This window comes from Styela clava, chromosome 6, assembly GCF_964204865.1.
Source record: "Styela clava chromosome 6, kaStyClav1.hap1.2, whole genome shotgun sequence".
NCBI classification, from domain to species: Eukaryota; Metazoa; Chordata; class Ascidiacea; order Stolidobranchia; family Styelidae; genus Styela; species Styela clava.
The window spans coordinates 20,111,028-20,131,177 of NC_135255.1; the positions used below are offsets into that span (position 1 = coordinate 20,111,028).

Below are 20,150 nucleotides of genomic sequence, written 5' to 3' on the forward strand. Positions count from 1 at the left end.
TAAAGTCACAAAATCTAATACTATCGCCTATTGCACATTTTAATTCAATTTTAGAATTTTAAACTTGTGCTCGATTAACATTTTAGCATACAATCTGTAAAGATAAGCACTGTTATTATGTCTCTGCTATCAGCGCGACTGACTGACTGACTAAATTTTGACGTAACAATGCTCATTGATGAGGCAGTTTATCCGCAGATCAGCGAAAGGGACGAATTGTCAATACAGCGAATGCCTTAATTACCCTCTAAAACTTTCGATTACCCCCAGTTGGGAACCACTGGTCTAGTAGAAGAAAAAACGTAAGGAAATGTGGATATTTGCTAAGTCAGTATCGTAACATTATGGTTGTTAGCAAGAACTGGGTAGAATAGGATATTTATGTTTCTTCCAGAGAAAAGAAAGTCGATAAAGCAGCCTAATCATATAGAAAACCACGGCCCGTAGTTTGGTTACCAGTCTATGTCGGATTATGAATAACTGTTGTTCGTTTTAGATTTCGGAGGAAGCCGCTATCCAACAGCAGTTACATGTTAAAATATTACAGCTTCTTTTTTCATAGACGTAAATTATGGTACTTTGAGCCCGAAACTATATAATGGTGCATTATTTGGTTTATACTACGCATTTAAATACGTTTAATGTGATTTAATTTCCTCGGTAATTACTGGGAATGTCACATCCGCTAGAGGACGCAAAGTGACAATATAATACCCGCCTACTTGTCGCGCTTCATAGAGAAACAAAGGAAGATAATGAGCGGGTGAGATAGACCCGACGAAGGTGGATGAGTCGTTAACTTACTTCGTTCTACGGGACACCTTGGGATACTGTGCTTCGTTTGGTTCTTGTTTTATTTGAGTTTTAATTTTATGAAGTGGACAGTTAGTTTTGTTTGACATTTCAGAAGCAGGAATTTTTATGATGAAGAGTGTTGCCAAATATTCTAGAATAATAGTTCGCATATTTTGCAAAACGTGAGGTAATAACGTAATTGAAAATTGTGTTTTTAGTCGCTGTAAATGGCAATATTTAATAATATTTATAGTAAATTTATTTTTTATTTTTATCTACACAACTTTTAATATTTTTCTGCTATGAACTTATATAAACCTTACTTTACTTTTTCCAATGACGTAAATTAATTTATATTGTGACGCCATAAAAGATAGGTTCTGGCCCAGTGATCACTGCCTGTTACCTAGTTTGTTATGCGAAGTAATATGTACTGAACATATTGGATTTAAAATTTATAATTAAAGCAAGGATATACCTCACTTGCGATATATTTCAAGCAAAGGGATTTACTTATCAAGCCGACATCGAGTCGAAAATATGGACACGACTCGAATTTTGGCGACATTGGCGACAGCGATGTGTTTTCTCCAGGTAAGATTATCATATTTTCCCGCTGCGTTACGGTAGCGGTGCCGGTTCGATATAATTTCGTTACCTATTCTCATTCGAAAAGACTTTTGAATTTAGGAATCTACACTTATTATACATCACTATAAACTTTCATAACGTGACTTTCGGCTTATATGAACGCCATTTTACGCGTCCAAGTATCGTTTGCTAAGGATACTAAACGTTAGTGTGGCATTTTAGTACAACATCTCCATATGTGTTTCGATTGTGAATATAACATAACTATAATGTTCAAATTTCCCCGGTTTGACTGATTCAGTTAGGCTAATTCTGTATAAATTTATATCCGAATTCCATGCGACAGTTTGGCACTAGTTTACTGGTTAGTTAGACTACTATTAAAACTTATGTTTAAATTAGAACTCTGTCGTTACTAACGGCCTCGCTCTAACTATATGGTGAATGAACCGGCATACATTTGTTAGAAATAGGGATGAATATAAGGACCCAATCGCTATCAGAATGACCTCTGTTGCAGTAGACTATTACACTTTAGTTAAACTAAGATTTTTTGTTAAATAACGGGTAACTAACGCGGCATCATACCGCAATATACCCGGCCTAAATGAGACTAAACAACCAATCTTTCATAACCTATACAGACTTTTTATTGAAAATAAATTAAGGGAGTTGCGTTGTTAATCTGATAGTATTTTTTAAAGTCTTGTAACGTTAGTGAGTGAATTCACAACTCGACCGGCAAAATATAAAGTCGATGCGGTAAAAATATTACATTTACAAATTGCGACGTTTCTGAACTTTTTGGAAAATATAGGATTTTTATTGCAATATTTTGGGGGTCGTAAAACTGATGCTATATCGATGTTTTTTATGTTACTTTTAGGCAGAAACTTGTTTACTTTGTGATAAGTAAGTGTATCCAAATTCAATTTTTTTTCGCTTTCATACGCTTCGATCTCAGACCAAAATGGGTAACTCTGTCGAAGGTCCCCGGCGTGCGTGGGTTGTTTTCCGGGCACCAGAAATAACCAAACATGCTGTTCAACTTTTGTGCTGACTTTTATGACCAAAATTTAAATATTAAATAATACCGTGGTATCAATACTGCGGGTATGTTTATCATGTTAATCGTTCATAGCAATCGCGGTGGCCGTGTGGAAACTTGAAAGCGTTCATACATCTCGAATAAATAACTAACTAACAATCCTGTAACCGGATGAAAATACATGGTTCGCCATGTGATTGAGCCGTCGAATCGGCTTTCACCTTCCATCGAATAAATATGACAATCCTATCCTAAATGTCGCCAGGTAAATAAAGCATATTCTAATAAATAACGTTGAGCGAATTCAGCACTTTGGCGCCGTATATATGCAACCTATTAGACAAGTGTCAAGTCCTCACAAGTGCATTATAATAATACTTGTACTACATGCAATTCTCATAAAAATCAAATCTTCAGACTGAGAGGTGCTTGAGATATACAGTATCGTTGTGATGCACGAAACATCAAACGTTTTAGCAGTCTTAGACCCACATGTACTGCTAGAGTTTTGTTTGTAGATAATTCTAATGGGCGCTGAATTTTTGTCTAGAAAGTGCGGCGTAATTTAGGTATATTACAAGTGAATGGCCCTTCATTTAAGATATTTTTTGGGTATAATTCATTTTGGGGGGATAGCGTTATCCACCTCTCACTGAGTTTATGAAGCAATGCTTTTTGAAGAAAAAAAGAATCAACCTTAATAACAAAAAACCTTTCCAGAGCATCGGCTTTCAAGACTGATTCGAGCTTCTATGAATAATACAAGTAAACACATTAAATATATTTTTGATTCGGTTTTTCCAAAAAATTCTTGCTAAAGTTTCATTCTGTGAACATCAACCTATACTATGTCAGCTTTCTAATCCCTCTTCAATCCTAGTAGAATTTTATTGTCGACTATAAACGTACGATTATTTACCATAAAGTTACACCATTTACGTATTGCCTTGTCGGCGCCTTTGCAGTAGGCCAACAAGCCTGAAATTAAATTTACACACACCAAAGGCGGACCCTAGCGATTCAAATCGGAATGTTTTCATAACCTGCGCTTCCGCAGGGAAGGTTTTGATTTATTAATATATCATAATCATTCATTGTGGTATTGCAACATATCACAGTGTAAATAGGCTGGCTTACAGAAGTCCTTTCAAGTTTATATAAATCTGCATGAAGTTGGCTAAGGCGAACTCAATGCATAGTCTACCTAGTAAATATGCTCGGAATATGCTTGGGCTGTGGTATTATCACCTTTATCGCAGTTTTCAAAAGAAGTATCGGTACGTCGTCACGTCGCATCGGTCTCCGCTCTACCCCATGACCTAGGTATTTGATTATTACATTCGTACCTACAGGCGGGGATTTTTGACGCCCCTCGGGAACGGCTCCACGTAATGTAAGTGCGCCCAACATGAATACCATTTGTAATACTTCAATTTTTCACTCCCAAAAGGTAGATTCTCCAAGCAAAATGTGTTATTTATAATATAATTCCTCAGTTTCCCCAATTCACGGTATTTTTTTCAAACTTCTGTCCGTTTTTGCTGCATCGAATTCGGTAGTGAACATTCTCGTTTTGCTTTGCTAGACGTCGGCAGTCTTTTATCTTAACGTGGATATGATGGCAGCAGAAATACCCAATCGCTCGCGCACGGCAACGGCGTGTCTGTCGGTCGTCTTCCAAATCAATTTGATAAAGACATTTATGACTAATCATTCGTCTATATATGAATGTATGATATAAATTAACAGAATACACTTACTCGACGGCAAGCAAGTTTTATGAGCCAGTAATGTGCGATATTTTATTTACTGAAATTATTAATTATCAAATTTAAGTTGTCTCGATATGCCAATATAAATATTTTCATTTGAGGATAATAGCATACCTCAAAATAATCAGAATATAACATTATGAATCAAAACTTTAAAGTCTATTTATGATTTATGTAAATTTCAGAGGTGTACCATTTGGTGCGCTTTTGCGACGGTCCCTCTTTTTTCTATTGTAAACTGTTTTTTCCACCTTGGGTAACATTGAGGGATCTTGCATTGAGCAAACGTGCATAATTGAAGGTATATTCGGAGAGTCGAATGCGCAATGTAACCACTGTCGTCTTATGTTTCTTCAATAAGTGAATATTAATGGTCACAGTTTACGTAAACAAAGACTAATAATCGCCGGAAATTTAGATGACATTATAGAGTGTTATTTCATTTGTAAATATGAAAGGTCTAATATTGATAACAATTAGTGTGTCGTTGATGTAACGTGCTCGGTGCTGCATTTAGGTTTGAAATGCATCGACCATCCCTAAATTTGGAATCCTCCCTCCTAAAATGAAAAGCTGGTGAACATACTGCTTCTGAGTTAGAGTGTAAGACCCTGCTCTGAGCTAATTCTATGGAAATATAAATAAGTCTTGAATACCAAATTGCTTGCATATGGAAATCCAAATATAGCCATCACGAAGAATTACAACAAGTCGCTTTAGTATACAAAACCGCCAGCGACTTTTTTCCCGCGCGATTTTCTCATTCCCAGACTCTAAATCCGTCTTAAGACAAGGTCACATTGTAGATACTCCTACGGTCATCCCCTACGCGAGTTCAAAACTAACTTACCAACTAAAAATGCAAGCCTTTGTCAAACCATGATACCCGCTACAAAATTACTATAATTCTTCTTAAAATAGTTCCCCTATACCGGCGCTCGCAGTGGGAGGCCTTGCCCGTGTGTCTGCAGGTGGTCCTTCTGGCGCGTATTTAACATAACTTAAACACCTATGCATCTATATGCAGACTTGCATAAATACATTCCAAATTCTTTTTATATGTGGCATTAATACAAATAGATACTCTAGTTATATTTTAGATTCGACTCGCCTCTTCGTGCCAATGTAAATAAACCTAAATAACTTGTTACATATCTCATACGGTACTGTAAAAACGCGGTAAAAACAGCAACATTTTTGTGTAAATATGCTTCTTGTAACATCGACGCGGGCTTAAATAGAGAGTAGTGTTTACCAGGTCTATTCACAGCAAAGCGTGTACTACTGGTAATAAGATAAACAGGTTATTTCCATGCACGAGGAGTGGTGGTACCTCATGTGGGTGAACCGTCTTTTTGGCCTCCTCTCTTTGAGATAAATATGAAAATCTTATCCATACTCGAACCATATCGTCTGATTCTCAACAGCTGTCTGTACTTTATTGTTGATTTGGGATGTTACATTTCTTGCCATCGTCAAGCTTATTTTGGGGAAAATATCGTTTAAACGCTCCTTATTAGGACACATATTAACTATTATAATCAACTGAGCTAATTGCCTTTGATCGCACCATCAAATGAGCCAAATAACTCACAGATGATAATGTGGGATTGGGATTTTGCTGAACAGAATTCTAAAATGATTTTTTCACCAAGTTGCTTAAACTCGATAATTTGGAATGTTTTCCAAGTAATATAGGTGATCATAACGAATATTTCATAGCTTAGTTTCTTATGTATTTATATGTACAAGAAGTCTATTTCTACAATTCCTGTCCAATACGCTAAATAGACATCAAAATGCATGTTATTTTACAATTTTTTCCAGTCTTACCGGCCCGTTTGATGAAGCATATTCGTGGCAATGCAAACATTGCATAGAGCAATTACATGATGTTGGTACATGGGCGCACACGACCCACGCGTTATATTGACATTTGCAAATGCTATAAATTCTTTTTACGCCTATCGGTATGGGGACGGCGTTTCTGGCGTGGAAAGACGTCAACGTTTATTCGTTTTAAATTCTCTAAATTAATAAAGTCATCGCGAATATAGTATCTTGTGAATATCTTCGGCCGTGGCACGGGCGTAGCCAGGAATATGGGGGGGGGGGGGGGGCTAAGAGGCGTTTGAAGCTGCGAAAATTTTCATGTATGATATATCATTTTTTTTTTACATTTCAAAGGGGGTTCCGAACCTCAATCTTTGCTCAATGGCCTTATAGGAGGCTGGGGGCCCAGTCTGCGAAACCCTGGCCTAGTGGTTAAAGCTTGGGACATGATTATCTTGGCTTAAAAATCTCGTGTGAAATCCCACGACTCGGGGTGTATTAAATTGGGTAGGCAATTCTAAACCTAAAAAAATCACGGTAAATCATATTAATAGTTTCATTTACAGTCCCATGTTCAAAGTAGAGAATGCTGTATAAAAGTATCTTTATAAAGAATCATTATCTCAAGATTCATTCCATACCGGATTACCTTCGCCCTTTTTCTTTTTGGCAAGAATTTGTCGGCTTGGCAGATTTTTTAATGATCACAAACAACCTTCATCACATATAATAAACTAATTTTACGGATGGTCTTAGAATTTTAAGCCTATTTTTGCGCCATCCCAAAACAAGGATGCGCCTATCTGTAATTGGATGAACGCTATTTTTATTTACATTTTTCGTGTAAATGTCGGCAATTACTCTTTCAGAACGTGGGAAATAGCCCCGGGTCCCGTATTGAAAACTAACAAACGGAACATATATTACCAAACATGGTGTATTTTTAATTCACGTTTAAAACAAGTGGATTTAGAGTTGACACAAAGCTGATCTGGTGAAATTTAAGACAAAACCAACGTATTAAAATGAGTTTATTTTTCGATACCGCGCACGATTCGAGGGCTGCCCGCCTCACGACTTAAGCGAGATACCGCAATGCTTTTGTTTACCGTTGGCCGCTACTCAAATTGAATTCTTATTCATATTATGACCTCATAGACAAACTCGATGACTTTAATTTGAGAGCATAATGTTATTTTAGAATTATATTCTGTATTTTGCTCTAATATATGAGTCCATCGCCATGTTGCAATTTTCTCTCTTATTCAGATGTAAATAAGACTAATTTCTGAAAGTAAATAACACTCATCTCTGAACAAAGTTAAAGATGGACACTGAAATGCAGTGTAATCGTTCAATGATGGGAAATGTACAACCATATTTTTATATAGTTTTAGTAACTTACAGCATTTCATTGAACGCCTGTAACTTAATTTAAAAATGGAGCTCCTTTACATCTTGGTGAGTGGGCGTAGTCTTCCATCTAATTTTCCCAAAATGCTCTCTTGGTGTTTCAGTAGTTGCCCGTTACTTTGCTCATGAATGATTCCATTTTCGAGTAAGTGCGCGCAACCTTATTTGAGTAAATTCTCAAAAAATTCGAACATTTTTAAAAAAATAATTAAGATCTCGGGTATTTCGATGATCAGTTCTGGTCAGCGTGAGGTCGTTCAATCCTAACCAAATAGACTTAGCAGCAGCACCGCAGCCAACTACGATAAGACCATTTTAATTAAAAAAATTCTTTACACGTTGAGTTTCTTACAAAAAATAAAAACCATTTTTCAATTTACTTTATTAATAATAAAACAGTTACGTTATCACACAAATATTTTGTCTTTTATGATGGGATATCGCTTAATTGTATTGGTGAGCCATTCTGAAATATTCATGTCCTTTATTCACGCGTTTTTGTTTGTTTTCTGTGATCTCACTTTTGAATAAGTGTTCCATCAAGCAAGGCCATGCGTAAAAAATGTATAAACTGTGGAAAACATGTTTGGCCCTGCCTTGTGAAAGGTTTAAATGTGAGTTAATTTTTCACCAATAGACGGCTGGTAGGCGAGTCTCAGTCAGATATGTAATTATTCCTTTGTATATGGAATACTGCTTCATCGCCAGACTGTACTATGGCCCGGAAGACAGGCTTGGATTATAAGGTCCTTGAATGATGTTCTAAAAACCACCTTTTTTAGGGCGTTAAAATTTTGTGCAACTGCAACGGAGTGTAATATATTGGGTTACCAATGTACGTCCTTACCCAGGGTGCAATAAACCAGGTAGGCGGAATCGGAAAGATACCATAAATTGTAACTTTTTTTTCATCAGTAGTTGCGCATACTAAGTCTTGCTTTGGGTGGAGGTATAGTTAAAAAACTCACTAAAAAACTTGAAGCAATGGTGGGGGGGGGGGGGGGGGGCTGGGTATAATTCTCACCAAATAAAGCAAATCCATCAGTAAAGCAGTACCAACCTAATAGTAATAAGTCAATATGTTTAGATATGACCGATTTTCTCAACTCTTATGTAGCTGTTGTACAGTTTTTAAATTCTGTATTTTAAAAAATCCCTGTGATCGGCATAAAGAGTTAACAACCGGATTTCACACAATATTTTTTTACTTTTTCACCGATTTCACCACCCAAAATAAGCTTCATATTTGCCTAAAATCGTCATGAGAAGACTGGTTTCACCATTTTTAACATGTTATTTGTCAAATTAGATACTCCAAGTAAGAGGCCTCAAAGATAAATTTAAAATTATCACTAATTAAAAAATCGAAACACCTGCTACATAAGAGAAGTTCGAGCACTGTAGGGGAGAAATGTACCGTTGAGATTTGTTTAAACGTTTATATTTAATTGTGAAAAGTTTTTGACGTTTTCCGTTGATGTATGGCATCACTCTGAAAATATTTTTGACATGGTTTATTTTTCGACTACGGCCAGGTTTGAATACTAATATGACGTAGTATACGAGTATATTATGACGTATAGTTTGATATGACGTTATTTCTTGTAAATTTTATTTCCGCCATCTTTTCCGTTTTTAGGCGTAGTAATACACATTCCTTACAAATCCAGGCACCTGCTATGGCTCACTCATTACCGCACGCTTTATTTCGGAACTGAACCTGTCCCTTTGCACTTGTTCTAATTCCCTGTGGTATTCCCACTATGAATGACAAATGTATGTGTGTATTGCCTGCCAATTGGGTGTTCAGATTCGCTTTTATTGCCCAAGAATGAACCTAATATGGGTAGTGACTTTGAGTCGTGCTTCGGGTATGGCATACAATTGACCGACGACAACTTTTGGCGCCAATTTAGCAATTTTTGTTATGACGTAACAAGGGAGTTGAAGAATTTGTGCACAAGTGTTTTTGAACGTTTGCACCTGGTTGACGAAAAGTTCAAAGACGTTTTATTGATAAAAGTAGAAATAAAACATAAATAAATAAAAAAACTGTCACAACGGTATTTGGAATCAAAGTCCGAATTGTCAACTCTTATTTTTACACACGTTTTTACAAGCGACCAATGTACGTATGCGTAAGGTCGCTTCATATAATCTTTTTGTTTCGGCATTTCCTAGGTGAGAGCGCACGATTTGGTCCTTAGGTATTTAATCTGTAAGCCCAACAATTTAAACACTAGAGTTAGACCAATGCCCCCCCCCCAACTCCCACAAAATGTGTTAGCTGTTTGCAAATTACGGCTTCCACTGCACATTTTCAGAGCGAAATTGCGTTGCAATATAAACGAAAACCGTACAAACAATTCCATGCGCACTCACTAAATTTTATAAAGTTATCTTCAAACTTACCAATATAATGATAACTAGAGTCTTAAGGTAATTTACTAAACGTTATTCTAGACCCCATTAGCCTTAGTAATAAGGGTTGAATGTCCCGTTAAGATTACATTTGATATCTGGAAAATGATAATACAGCGCTACTAGATTTATCAATGATAATAGAGTCCGAATTAGAGGCAGTTTTGGAAGAGGTCATATCACATTTTAAAGTTTCGTGAAAATTGCATTTTACTATTAGTTAGTTGTGAGAGCAAAACCTAAAATCACAAATAAAACAGGTGTGAAAACTAATCAAAAATTCGAATTACGGAAATCAACTGGAATTTTCATCTGCTACGCCAGTGGTTTCCAACCTTTCATGGCTCGTGTACCCCTTCCCAGAAGGATTTAGCACGCATGGCCCTCTGTTTATAATTTCAGTGGTATTTACAAGGTTGTTGGTGTGAGGGTAGGACCTCCCCCTCTTTCGAAATATGAAAAATAAAACATTTTGATGTTTCATACATAAAATATTTTCGTAGCTTGAAATAATTTTTAGACACTCGAAAATCTTGAAAGCCGGGCTTGCTAGCTGCTACGATCTAACTTGGCAATTAGGAGTTTTGGAACCAGCTCCTTCCTTCCTGGCCACGCCTCTACGGGCGACCAATCAAATGCCAAGAGGTACCAAGACTATGAAAACTGAAAGTTAGATTTGCGTGTTAGTAAAAACATATCGACGAATGACTTGAAATACCATCAGAAGAATGAAATGTTGTCAAATATATCCGAATATTTTATATTTTTGTGTATTCGACACCAAATTTTTAGGCATCTCAAAAATGTCTCCTGTGTTTTGTTTCCCATGTGACTTGTGTCCAAAAATCTATTAATTTTGTCGATTTCTTGGTAAGATTAGGTATTTTGTCATTTTCAATTAATAATTCGTCTAAAATGAGGCCTTATCTTGTGTAGTATCGCACCCCGAGGCGAGATAGGCGTTCAATTCCCACGGTACCGGCGTTTATAGCAGGTGAAATCTAATAATAACATCGCAAAACGTGATTTTCGTTTCTTCGGATTGGTTTACAGGTGAATGTATTACATGTGTTCATCCACATCTCATTCAAGCTTAAAATGTCCTGAAATTACAGTTTTTACGAATTCTATTTTGGATTTTTTAAGCAAAACTATATATCATAAACCCAAAAATAAAAATAAAAAATATGTTTCGAAATAATAATAAAAGGACATCAGTAGCATATGACGTCACATTACTTGAATGCTTGTTTAATCCGAAATTTTGTACATTTCAAACTTTTTTTTAATTTTTTTGGAAACTGCGATTTTTAGCTCAAAAAATTGCTTAATGATAAAAAAAAAATCTATGACGTCATCATGATATGGCGTCACATTTCTGAAATTCCTATTTCAACTTATATTACTTACTCGACAGGTTTGCGTCGCCACGGGATACTTTGAGCTCCAAATACTCAAGGTTAAGAATTTAGCTGGAGAATTAGAAGATGGAGAATGCTGCGACGGAGAGAGGGGGCTGTAAGTTGAATATTTCTAGTCTTCTCAGTTAACCAAGAAGGATGTCCAATGATTGTTTTTTATTCAAGCGATATTCGGAGTTACTGCTGTTCCATAAAATAAATTTCAAATCTTCCAATAATGAATTACTGGTTGTATTTCTAAAAGAGGGTGACACTTTTATATTTAAATATTCCATCAAGAAATGAACTCCCCACCCTCATATATCAGCTCATAGCCATCCTTCACACCCATCGTCCTGTCATGGGTTGGAATCGAACCCTAAACCTTATGCTCGAAATTTCCACTTACAGATACGGAGTATGCAATCAAGACGAGTGTGATACCTACTTCAAACTGTGCTTAAAAGAATACCAGTCCATTCCAAAACGAGTCGATTCAACTTCATGCACATTCGGGTCCAGAATCGGTCCTCAACTTGGCGGGAACTCTTTCCAATTGAATAAAATTAATTCAGCAAGTCCGGGAAGAATTGTTATCGGTTTCCAGTTTGCGTGGATGGTGAGTGCTGCTTTTTTTGATAGTATGGGGGAGATAAAGTCTATAATACGGCTCGATCGCTCAACGGGTAAGGTTGTAATGCTTTATAAGATTTCTAATTCGTCCTGTAGGAGGAAGTTGGCTTAATCACGTGATAAATTATGTCAAAGATCGGCTTTAGGAAGATATGGGATTTTCATATTTATCCCGTGGGAGAGGAAGGCCAAACAGACGACTTTATCACGGCCGGATACCAGTCAATGTGGGGTTTGGGATTAGTTAACCAGTTTCCTGCCAGATGCATGGACATGACGAAATAATTTTATTTCGAATCTAAAATAAGATGTCGGTCTTGTATCCTCTATATCTGCAAATCTTCGTTCCATTTTTTTTATTTGTAAGTACTGTTTTAAAATAGAAAAGTTCGAAATTGTACTTGCCTCATTATGTGATCTAAATACCGGATGTACTTATATGATTTTACCGGATGTCATAAGCATCCGACATCTGTGTTTCTCAGTAGCAGAATAATCAGATTTGTGTGAACATTATTACGATTCTGTCAGAGTTGGCCCGTAGTTGTATCGTGTCATACAAACTAGTTTTATTTGTCACACACGCACGGCCAAAGTAAATCTAGGATAAGTAGAATCTTTGACAAATTGTTACTTCACAAAACACTCTTTGTGTTGTAACAATGTAAAAGTCGTAGTTTCCCGCTGTGTTTTTCTGCCTGATTTAATACGTAACAAACGACTAACACGTGTAGTTCCGGCCACCCTTTATCCGCGAAACCAATTTGGAATTTATTTCTAGTTTTTGATGTTCTAATATTTTGATTTCATATTATTCAAAATGTATTCAATTTTTGTATAAGATTGTCCCAAAAATGGTATTAGCCCCCAAACTAAACGTAGAAAGCGTACTGATAGAAGAGCTGAATGTTTGCTCAAATCATGGTCCCGAGCCTTCAACTAAAAGTGAAAAGAGAACTGATAGAAAAGGTTTTCAGTGGTATCTTATTTAGAAAACAGAGCAGAAACATTTTTAAAGTTTTCTGTGCTTCTAGGTGAAAAGACACTACTAGGGTCGCCGTATGACGAGTTCGCGCGTTTGTTTATATTACTAACTTGTTTCAAATTTTACGGTGATTGTGATGTCACAGCGTCTTTTGTTTGTATATTATGACGTAAACAATCGAACGCGTGTGAAAGTTTGGATCGAAAAGAAACTATATACAACGTATTTTTACTGTTAAAAATGTCGAAAAAGTTACTTAAATTTATCTATCATTAAATTTTTGACATTTTTTCAAATTTCTACTTTCCTGCGTTTTCGGTATAAATATGGAATGTGTTACGCTAATTACGTTTCTCGCCTCTGTGTCTCACTCCTGATTTCGACTCAATAGCCTTTTATTTCTCTTACCCTGAAATTTATTCGGCGTTATACACTTTTTGATATCAACTGTCAATTGTATTAAAACACAATGTCTTATGTGTCGGTCTTTTTAATGCTATTATTAATACTCTCTGTCATATGATAAGTGACCATTCGTTATAGCATGCCTTTGTATGGGTCGTATATGGCGGCATACTGTTAATTGTCCAAAAATTCTTTCGGCTGTATCAGAAGTGTGCGAGTAGTTTTGTGTTATCAGTGCGCTTCCAATTGACCTACATTTGTCTTAGAAGACGTTATAAGACCAATCATCGCGGTGTCTGTTGTTAAAACTGCGTTTTGTTACAATTTAATCATCAGCGAGTTATATTCTGTATCATGGCGATCTGGAAATTTGAAAGTTGTGAATCGTCTTGCGATCGCCTTGCGGTTACAGCGTTTGGCATACCCTGTCGTCATCACAGATTAAAGTCTTGGGGTCAGAACCCCAATGCTCGCTATCGTATCAATGGCTAAATATAGTTAATATGAAATGGCAAACTGGAAATATCTTGCTATTAAAAATTGCCTATTATTTGTTTTCAAGAAAAATAATTCCGAGAGTCCGCTTTATGAAGCATTTCAAAATATCCAAAATCGAATTTTGTAGAATAATTTTAAAATATAACTTTCTTTTAATCTCGAAGAGTGCGTGTTTACCACCAGTTATTTTACTCATCTGTAACTTCAATCCTGCCTTGTTACTCCCGTGCATTTTCTGTAAATTTGCCTATAGAAATGTTTATTAAAAAACCATTATCTTTGACCTGGAGTTGGCCATTGATTATTGTGATATTTTCATACATGTTCATATTTGTTATTCTCGTTACCATGGAATCATATTATTATGTAATAATGACCACGGAATTCATCAATCCATCCACGCTTCCTGTACAATTGTTGCATCAGAATGAAATATAATTTGGGGTTACTTGAGGATATTTTGCGATATAGCCTGATACTGAACGCTATTTGTAAGCTTGTTTACATCCGAGTTATTTTGACTATTTCAGCCGAATACCTCCCTCTTCTTAACTCTTCGAGGTCATTCATAGCGGTTTGTAATCAGGGAAATATCACAATCAATTTCCGATTTCGGATAGTGAAAATTTTGACTCCAACTCCAGGGATGCATAAAATGTTAGCTCGGATTACAGGTGCCAACTCCGAGAAAATCGAATTTTAATTTGAAAATCTTTGTCATATATTCACTTACAATGACAACGTTCACTAGATTGTCATTGTATATCTCGATTCAACCACGGAATTCAGAATAAAGAAATCTTTGCTATATAAGGTGTCCATAAAGTTTTAAAATTTCAAAGCGAATTATTGCTAGCATATATTGTTTCAGCCCTCGCAGATGTATTAAATGATGTAAAAATACTTGAACAATTACTGATTAAAAAACAACAAACCTGGTTAAGATATATTGAGAATTGACTTCATAACAAAATTGAAATTGTAAAGGGACTTTATGGACACCCTGTATATCGGAGTGTTCGACACGAGTCGTCTTCCTAGAGACGTTTCGACATTCATGGCTCCCTCGCGCGCGTGGCGCTGACTAAGCGTGCGTATTACCTTACAGAATTTAGTGTGATCCCAAAGGGACACGGTGCGATCCCCTGAGATTGTAGGAACGGACGGCCTGCGCCTTTCTGTCATGCTTCCAACGCATTGGTTTGAATTCCTTCCAATAGAAGTTCACGTACAGTTGGTGGGCGTGACATGCAAGATTTTCTCAATTTGTCATGAATAGTTCTCTAGACAAGCATCCACTAAATGTGCTGTTCATTTGAAAGGGCCCGGGCCCCGGATAAAGCGGGTTCATTCTTAGGATTAACTGATTTCTTATACTCCGTATGAAAAAGCCCTTAATATGCGGCCCGACCGTCATTTAAATGGAATCTTCCGCAGAGGGCTATTGGCCTGCTGTATAGACACCAGGCTGGGATTAGAAAAGGTTACGTCATTGGACTGCCTATTAGTTAGATGGCAGTTTAGGAATAAGCCTGAATACTTGTCCCGAATCTCCATACAAATGGCCGCCACTTTAACGCAACGAAAGCAAGAATTTACTAAACCATTGCAAGGTTATAAAATTCCCTGGAGTATTTGACCACCCTTTGTGGACATCTCTTTCGAAAATTTTAAAATTTCAAAAACCGATATCATGCGACATACGTCGTTCAACTTGAATTGGTCACTTGGTCAGAACACTTCAATTCCCAAAAGTCCAGTTAACGTAATTCAGCATACGGTCTCTCTGATGGTTGACACATGAATTTGGGAATCTTAATATATTTTTGTGTATAGTAAAGTTTCTTGATGTCCATTATGCCCATATGGCGCTTCTCCACCTTAGGTCAATGTTACTAAATTGAGTTTTGTCGTAAACAACACACCAGTTTCAGTTTATAAACTGGAATTAAACCGTCCTGAATAATGTATAAAGTTTTTATATATGTTCCAAATGACATCCAGAAAGGTCACCGCCAATTGCCCTACGAAATTGACCTTATCATATAAGCTTATAATAGCTCCACTTTAAATGTCCATCGAGGCTTGACCATAACTTGCTTTGATAGTTCAAAGTGGCCAAAGCTCCACATATCCATTTTTAGAACATCTAATTCTCAGTGTAGCAGTCAGTAGAACGCCAGTCCTTTCAAATTGCCGTTGGGAACTTATATTGTATATCCATTTCTATTTCTAACTGACTGTCTAAGAGACAGCCCAATCAATATTCACCCGCGGAAGATGCTACTCAAATGGTGATTGGAATTAAATATCCATCTTTATTCGCAACTACGACATACTGCGCAGTACCGATATCTATATACATAAGTAACTCACATGCACCAAAGCTGCATATAACCTTTTCTCCTGCTCTCATTCAGTTAGGTACTGTCCATCAACCTAAAATAGGGCCAAATAGGTCATTTACAACCCGAATTGAGCATTGAATCTTTCTTAAAATCTTTAAGTAAATAGTAAATCATATATGGCGTATACATGGGCCATGTTTTAGATGTGTTCCCTTGTAAAATCTAGTTGACTTTGTAAGATAAAATCTACATTTTAGCATATCGTGTTTCTACTTGTGTTAGATTTTTCATTTGGCCCATAATTGGCCACTGATAATATTTGTATAATTTTTACTATTATTATTTATGTATATAACAGTAATTCTAGGGTCAGAAGCCGTTTCTTTATTTTTTAAATTTGCCGCCCGTAATTCGGTGTACCTGCCCACCACCTGCCGTTCCTGTGTTTTGAATCGTATATAGTAAATGAGAAAGAATCTTAAAATATCGCCGCTTAGTTGCATGCCTGGCCCACACTAGAAAATGGTACATTTGGGGTAGAATAATTGTTTTGTAGAAAAGTTTTCGGGCCGTTATAAATTTGGACATTATCTGAGCAATTTCGTCAAGTTCTATGTTTAATCCTTATCAATTTTTAGTCACGCGTTTTATGCCGTAACAAATGCTTTTGTGAACGAACAGATATCAGTGTGACATCACAAAGCTTTTACGACAAATATTTTTATCCTTTTTCCCGCCGACTCGCGAAGATCTAATTCTTTATTGAGCCTTTGTAAACAGAATGACCACTTTGGGGCAACGAGAGATATGATTGTCCATTATGGGGTAAAGTTTATCGCGGCCCCGTCTGCGATTTTACGAAATTGGCGATCAAGTCTGGGTGGCGTATAGAGTCGTCTTTTTATGCGAGCTCTGACTACAATTCTTGTATGGCGCAAATTGAAAAATTGTCAATTTAAAGTTGTATAATGTTATATTTGTTTTGTCGCAAATTAATCCTCTTTTGGATAAGGCGTTTCGGACCTGAATAACGCTTTTTCGTGGGGCGTAACGACTGGGAAAACGCACGGATTAGAAGTTGACAAGTGTACAGCAACTATGGATGGACTATTCGGGTTATTTTCGAATTTTCATTTTAATGCGCTTCATAAATATCAAAATTTGATAATTAGGTTTTGTTTATCCCAATGACGTCTTGAAAAAAAAGTACTGGCGACTTGTGACATGAATAATTATTTGTTTGATGTTATTATACTTCATTATACTTCCACTCCTTATGTTTATTACGTAATAAAGCTGTAATTATTCTTCAATAATTGATCACCTTTGTTTTGTAACAATGTTTTAGTTAAACGGCGCCACGCCCATTTTCAATTTAAAATTGTTACTTTTTCAGTGGAATTTAATTGCTACTTTGTTGTCAAACAATGGAAAGCATAAAATAATATTATGATAGAATAATCGCCATTACTTCCCATGTCGCCGTTTTGTCGCATGTCATTATTAATGCGTTATAATAATAAGTTAATGAAGAGTTTTTCTGTAATCCCAATCTGAAAAATGTTTTTCTTTTCTCTCTGCAATTTGCCGATGTATGTAAATTGTCCTCTGTTACATTGCTGGGTAATATTTGTTCAATTTTTATCTGTTTTTGTTTGAGCGCTAAAATTCTGAAGCGAAAGAAGACGTTAATTACAAAAAAAGAGCGGGAAAATCGATTTTTAAAATATGGCGCATTTTTCTTATCATTGTTACCTAATAATAGCAATGGACATCTGTCATGCGTAATATGTATTACTGAGCCTCGGCGATCGGCTTTGCAAATAAACGATTCTGGTCCCGTTTCGTGTGTTTATATAGCTTTGACAAATCTTCAAATGTGCTTGCTTTTCTCAGGCTATTTTATTACGTCACAGACGAATAAAAGACAGTTATTTTTTACGGCACAATAGGATTTTAAAATTGTATTTTCCCACACTTACTATGCTATGTCTATATGTATATAAATGCTATAAATCATATACAATTACCGAGTACATACTGAACAAATTTGAATTGACGTAGGAACATACTAAAAAGGAAATTTGTCTTGTCATTTGTAACTATCCTACGTTTATAATACTATTCAACTTTCGTTTAAGTTATAACTTATGCTATATAGTGATTTTATAAATTTTATAACTATAATATAGTGGTTAAAATTAAATATTAAAAAATTGCGTTTTTTGGTAATGTTTCTCTTTGTATTTGAAGGAATAATTGCAGCAATACTATCATTTCAAAATACCTGTATTATTCTTAAATGTATATTTGCACAGTGGGCGTGTAACTGAAATAATTTGGTTTATCCTAAGTATGGCGGCACTTTAAGGACGCGATGTCCAGTTGTAAAATCATTGTACCTGATTATGTTAGCATTTGAGGTTAAATAAAGATTCAAGTGCTGGTCCCGCCACCTCATCCAGGGATCTGTAAATTAGGTATTGGCAATGCGGAACTGGGTGTATCCCGATTCTTTGGAAATTGAAGCGATGGCGCATTCTCTTTCCTTTTGCCTCTCCTCTGACGCTCTGATTGTCTCTAATTACTCATCGATCTTAAGATCGGTAAGTATGTTGATAGGTATTTGTCTGTTTGTTTGTTTGTCTGTCTGTTAGATGCACGCGATATCTCACGAAAGCGATACTGCACACCGAAAAATACTGCACACCGCTGCTTTAAATAAAATATAAAATCATTCTATATAGTAAATTAATATCGAAATTACATTCAATCACCTAAATTTTAATATATATAAATTGCTATCTATATAGCCTTGCGTCAGCCACACGACCGTGAGTATAAAATCGAAAAAAAGTCACGATTTTTGGCATAAGTTTTTTGTTTATTTCTATCCATTCATTACGACAAATATCGTTTAGTTATATTTTAACGCCGTAAAATTTTCCCATGCGCGTCCTTGTGTAATAATAAATAATCTATTGATCTAAACTAGAGATAAAAATTGTCTTGTGTGAAAATTTTGAAAGGAATTTGAAATTGGCAAATTGACAAAAACGTGCATTTTTCTCAAAATAGTCAACGTTAAAAATAAATTTGAATATTTTTTATATTTTTGGCGTTTTTAGTATTTTTAAAAGTTTAATTCAAAATATATACATATATATTTATATCGAAAAAATCCGTCAAGATTATGATTTCTCAATTATGGATATTAATTAATTTATTATCATTTAATACAATTCAAATACCTGAATTAAAATGAAACCTAATAGCAAGTATAACATATTATGTTTTCACTAAAATTTGCAATTTCAATTTTTTAATTTTTTTTTGCGTGTAGGCACTTTATATGAGATATTACATTTCCGCTTAGGACATGGCTTTGTAAAAGCAGCTAACGATACACGCATTTATCAAAAAATTCGGAAATAATTTCCTTGTTTACCAGTGTTCGGTTTAGCGTTGCCTAGTCAATTTATACGAGTTACACTTGATTTTCTCTCGGAACAAGTCTCTAGCAGCAAATTATGCGTATCTTTCGCAAGTTATTACGAAATGAGTGCCATATACACGAACGAATTCGAAATCAATAAAGAAAAATATGTTTGTTTTTAAAATGTTTTTTGTTAATTATCAGACAGTTCACATTTAAAATGACCTCACAAGTTACATCAAATTTGCAATAATAGCATTTTAGTCTTCTGTCCAAATAACCATAAATTTCTGGAGAGTTGTGCCCGAAGCGTGCCGCAAGTTTTCTCTTAAAACTCATCAATTTTTCTTCGACTAAAGATGGCATAGACTCAACGCTACTTTTTGGTATGTTTGGGATATACCTGGCCATTTTGAAACACCAGAAAAGCCTCAAAAAAACTCAAACGTGTTTAGTTTTATGTAAAAATTGCTGCGGCTTTTTGTTGCCTATGATGACAGCGATAACAAACCGACTTTGGGAGTGAGATAATGTAAAGAAACTAAACTAAGACGAGTACACGCGGAGTGAGA

General features: G+C 35.8%; 1 protein-coding gene across 1 annotated transcript in view; it reads left to right on the forward strand.

Moving 5' to 3' along the window:
- The first annotated feature begins 1,171 nt into the window (after positions 1-1,171).
- Positions 1,172-20,150, forward strand: part of LOC120331301 (protein jagged-1b-like) — an 87,655-nt gene continuing 68,676 nt past the window's right edge. Inside the window, exons 1-3 of the mRNA XM_039398373.2 lie at positions 1,172-1,389; positions 11,291-11,391; positions 11,685-11,892. Coding sequence (XP_039254307.2) covers positions 1,336-1,389; positions 11,291-11,391; positions 11,685-11,892 — 363 coding nt within the window. The 5' untranslated portion in view covers positions 1,172-1,335. The remainder of the gene's footprint in view (positions 1,390-11,290; positions 11,392-11,684; positions 11,893-20,150) is intronic.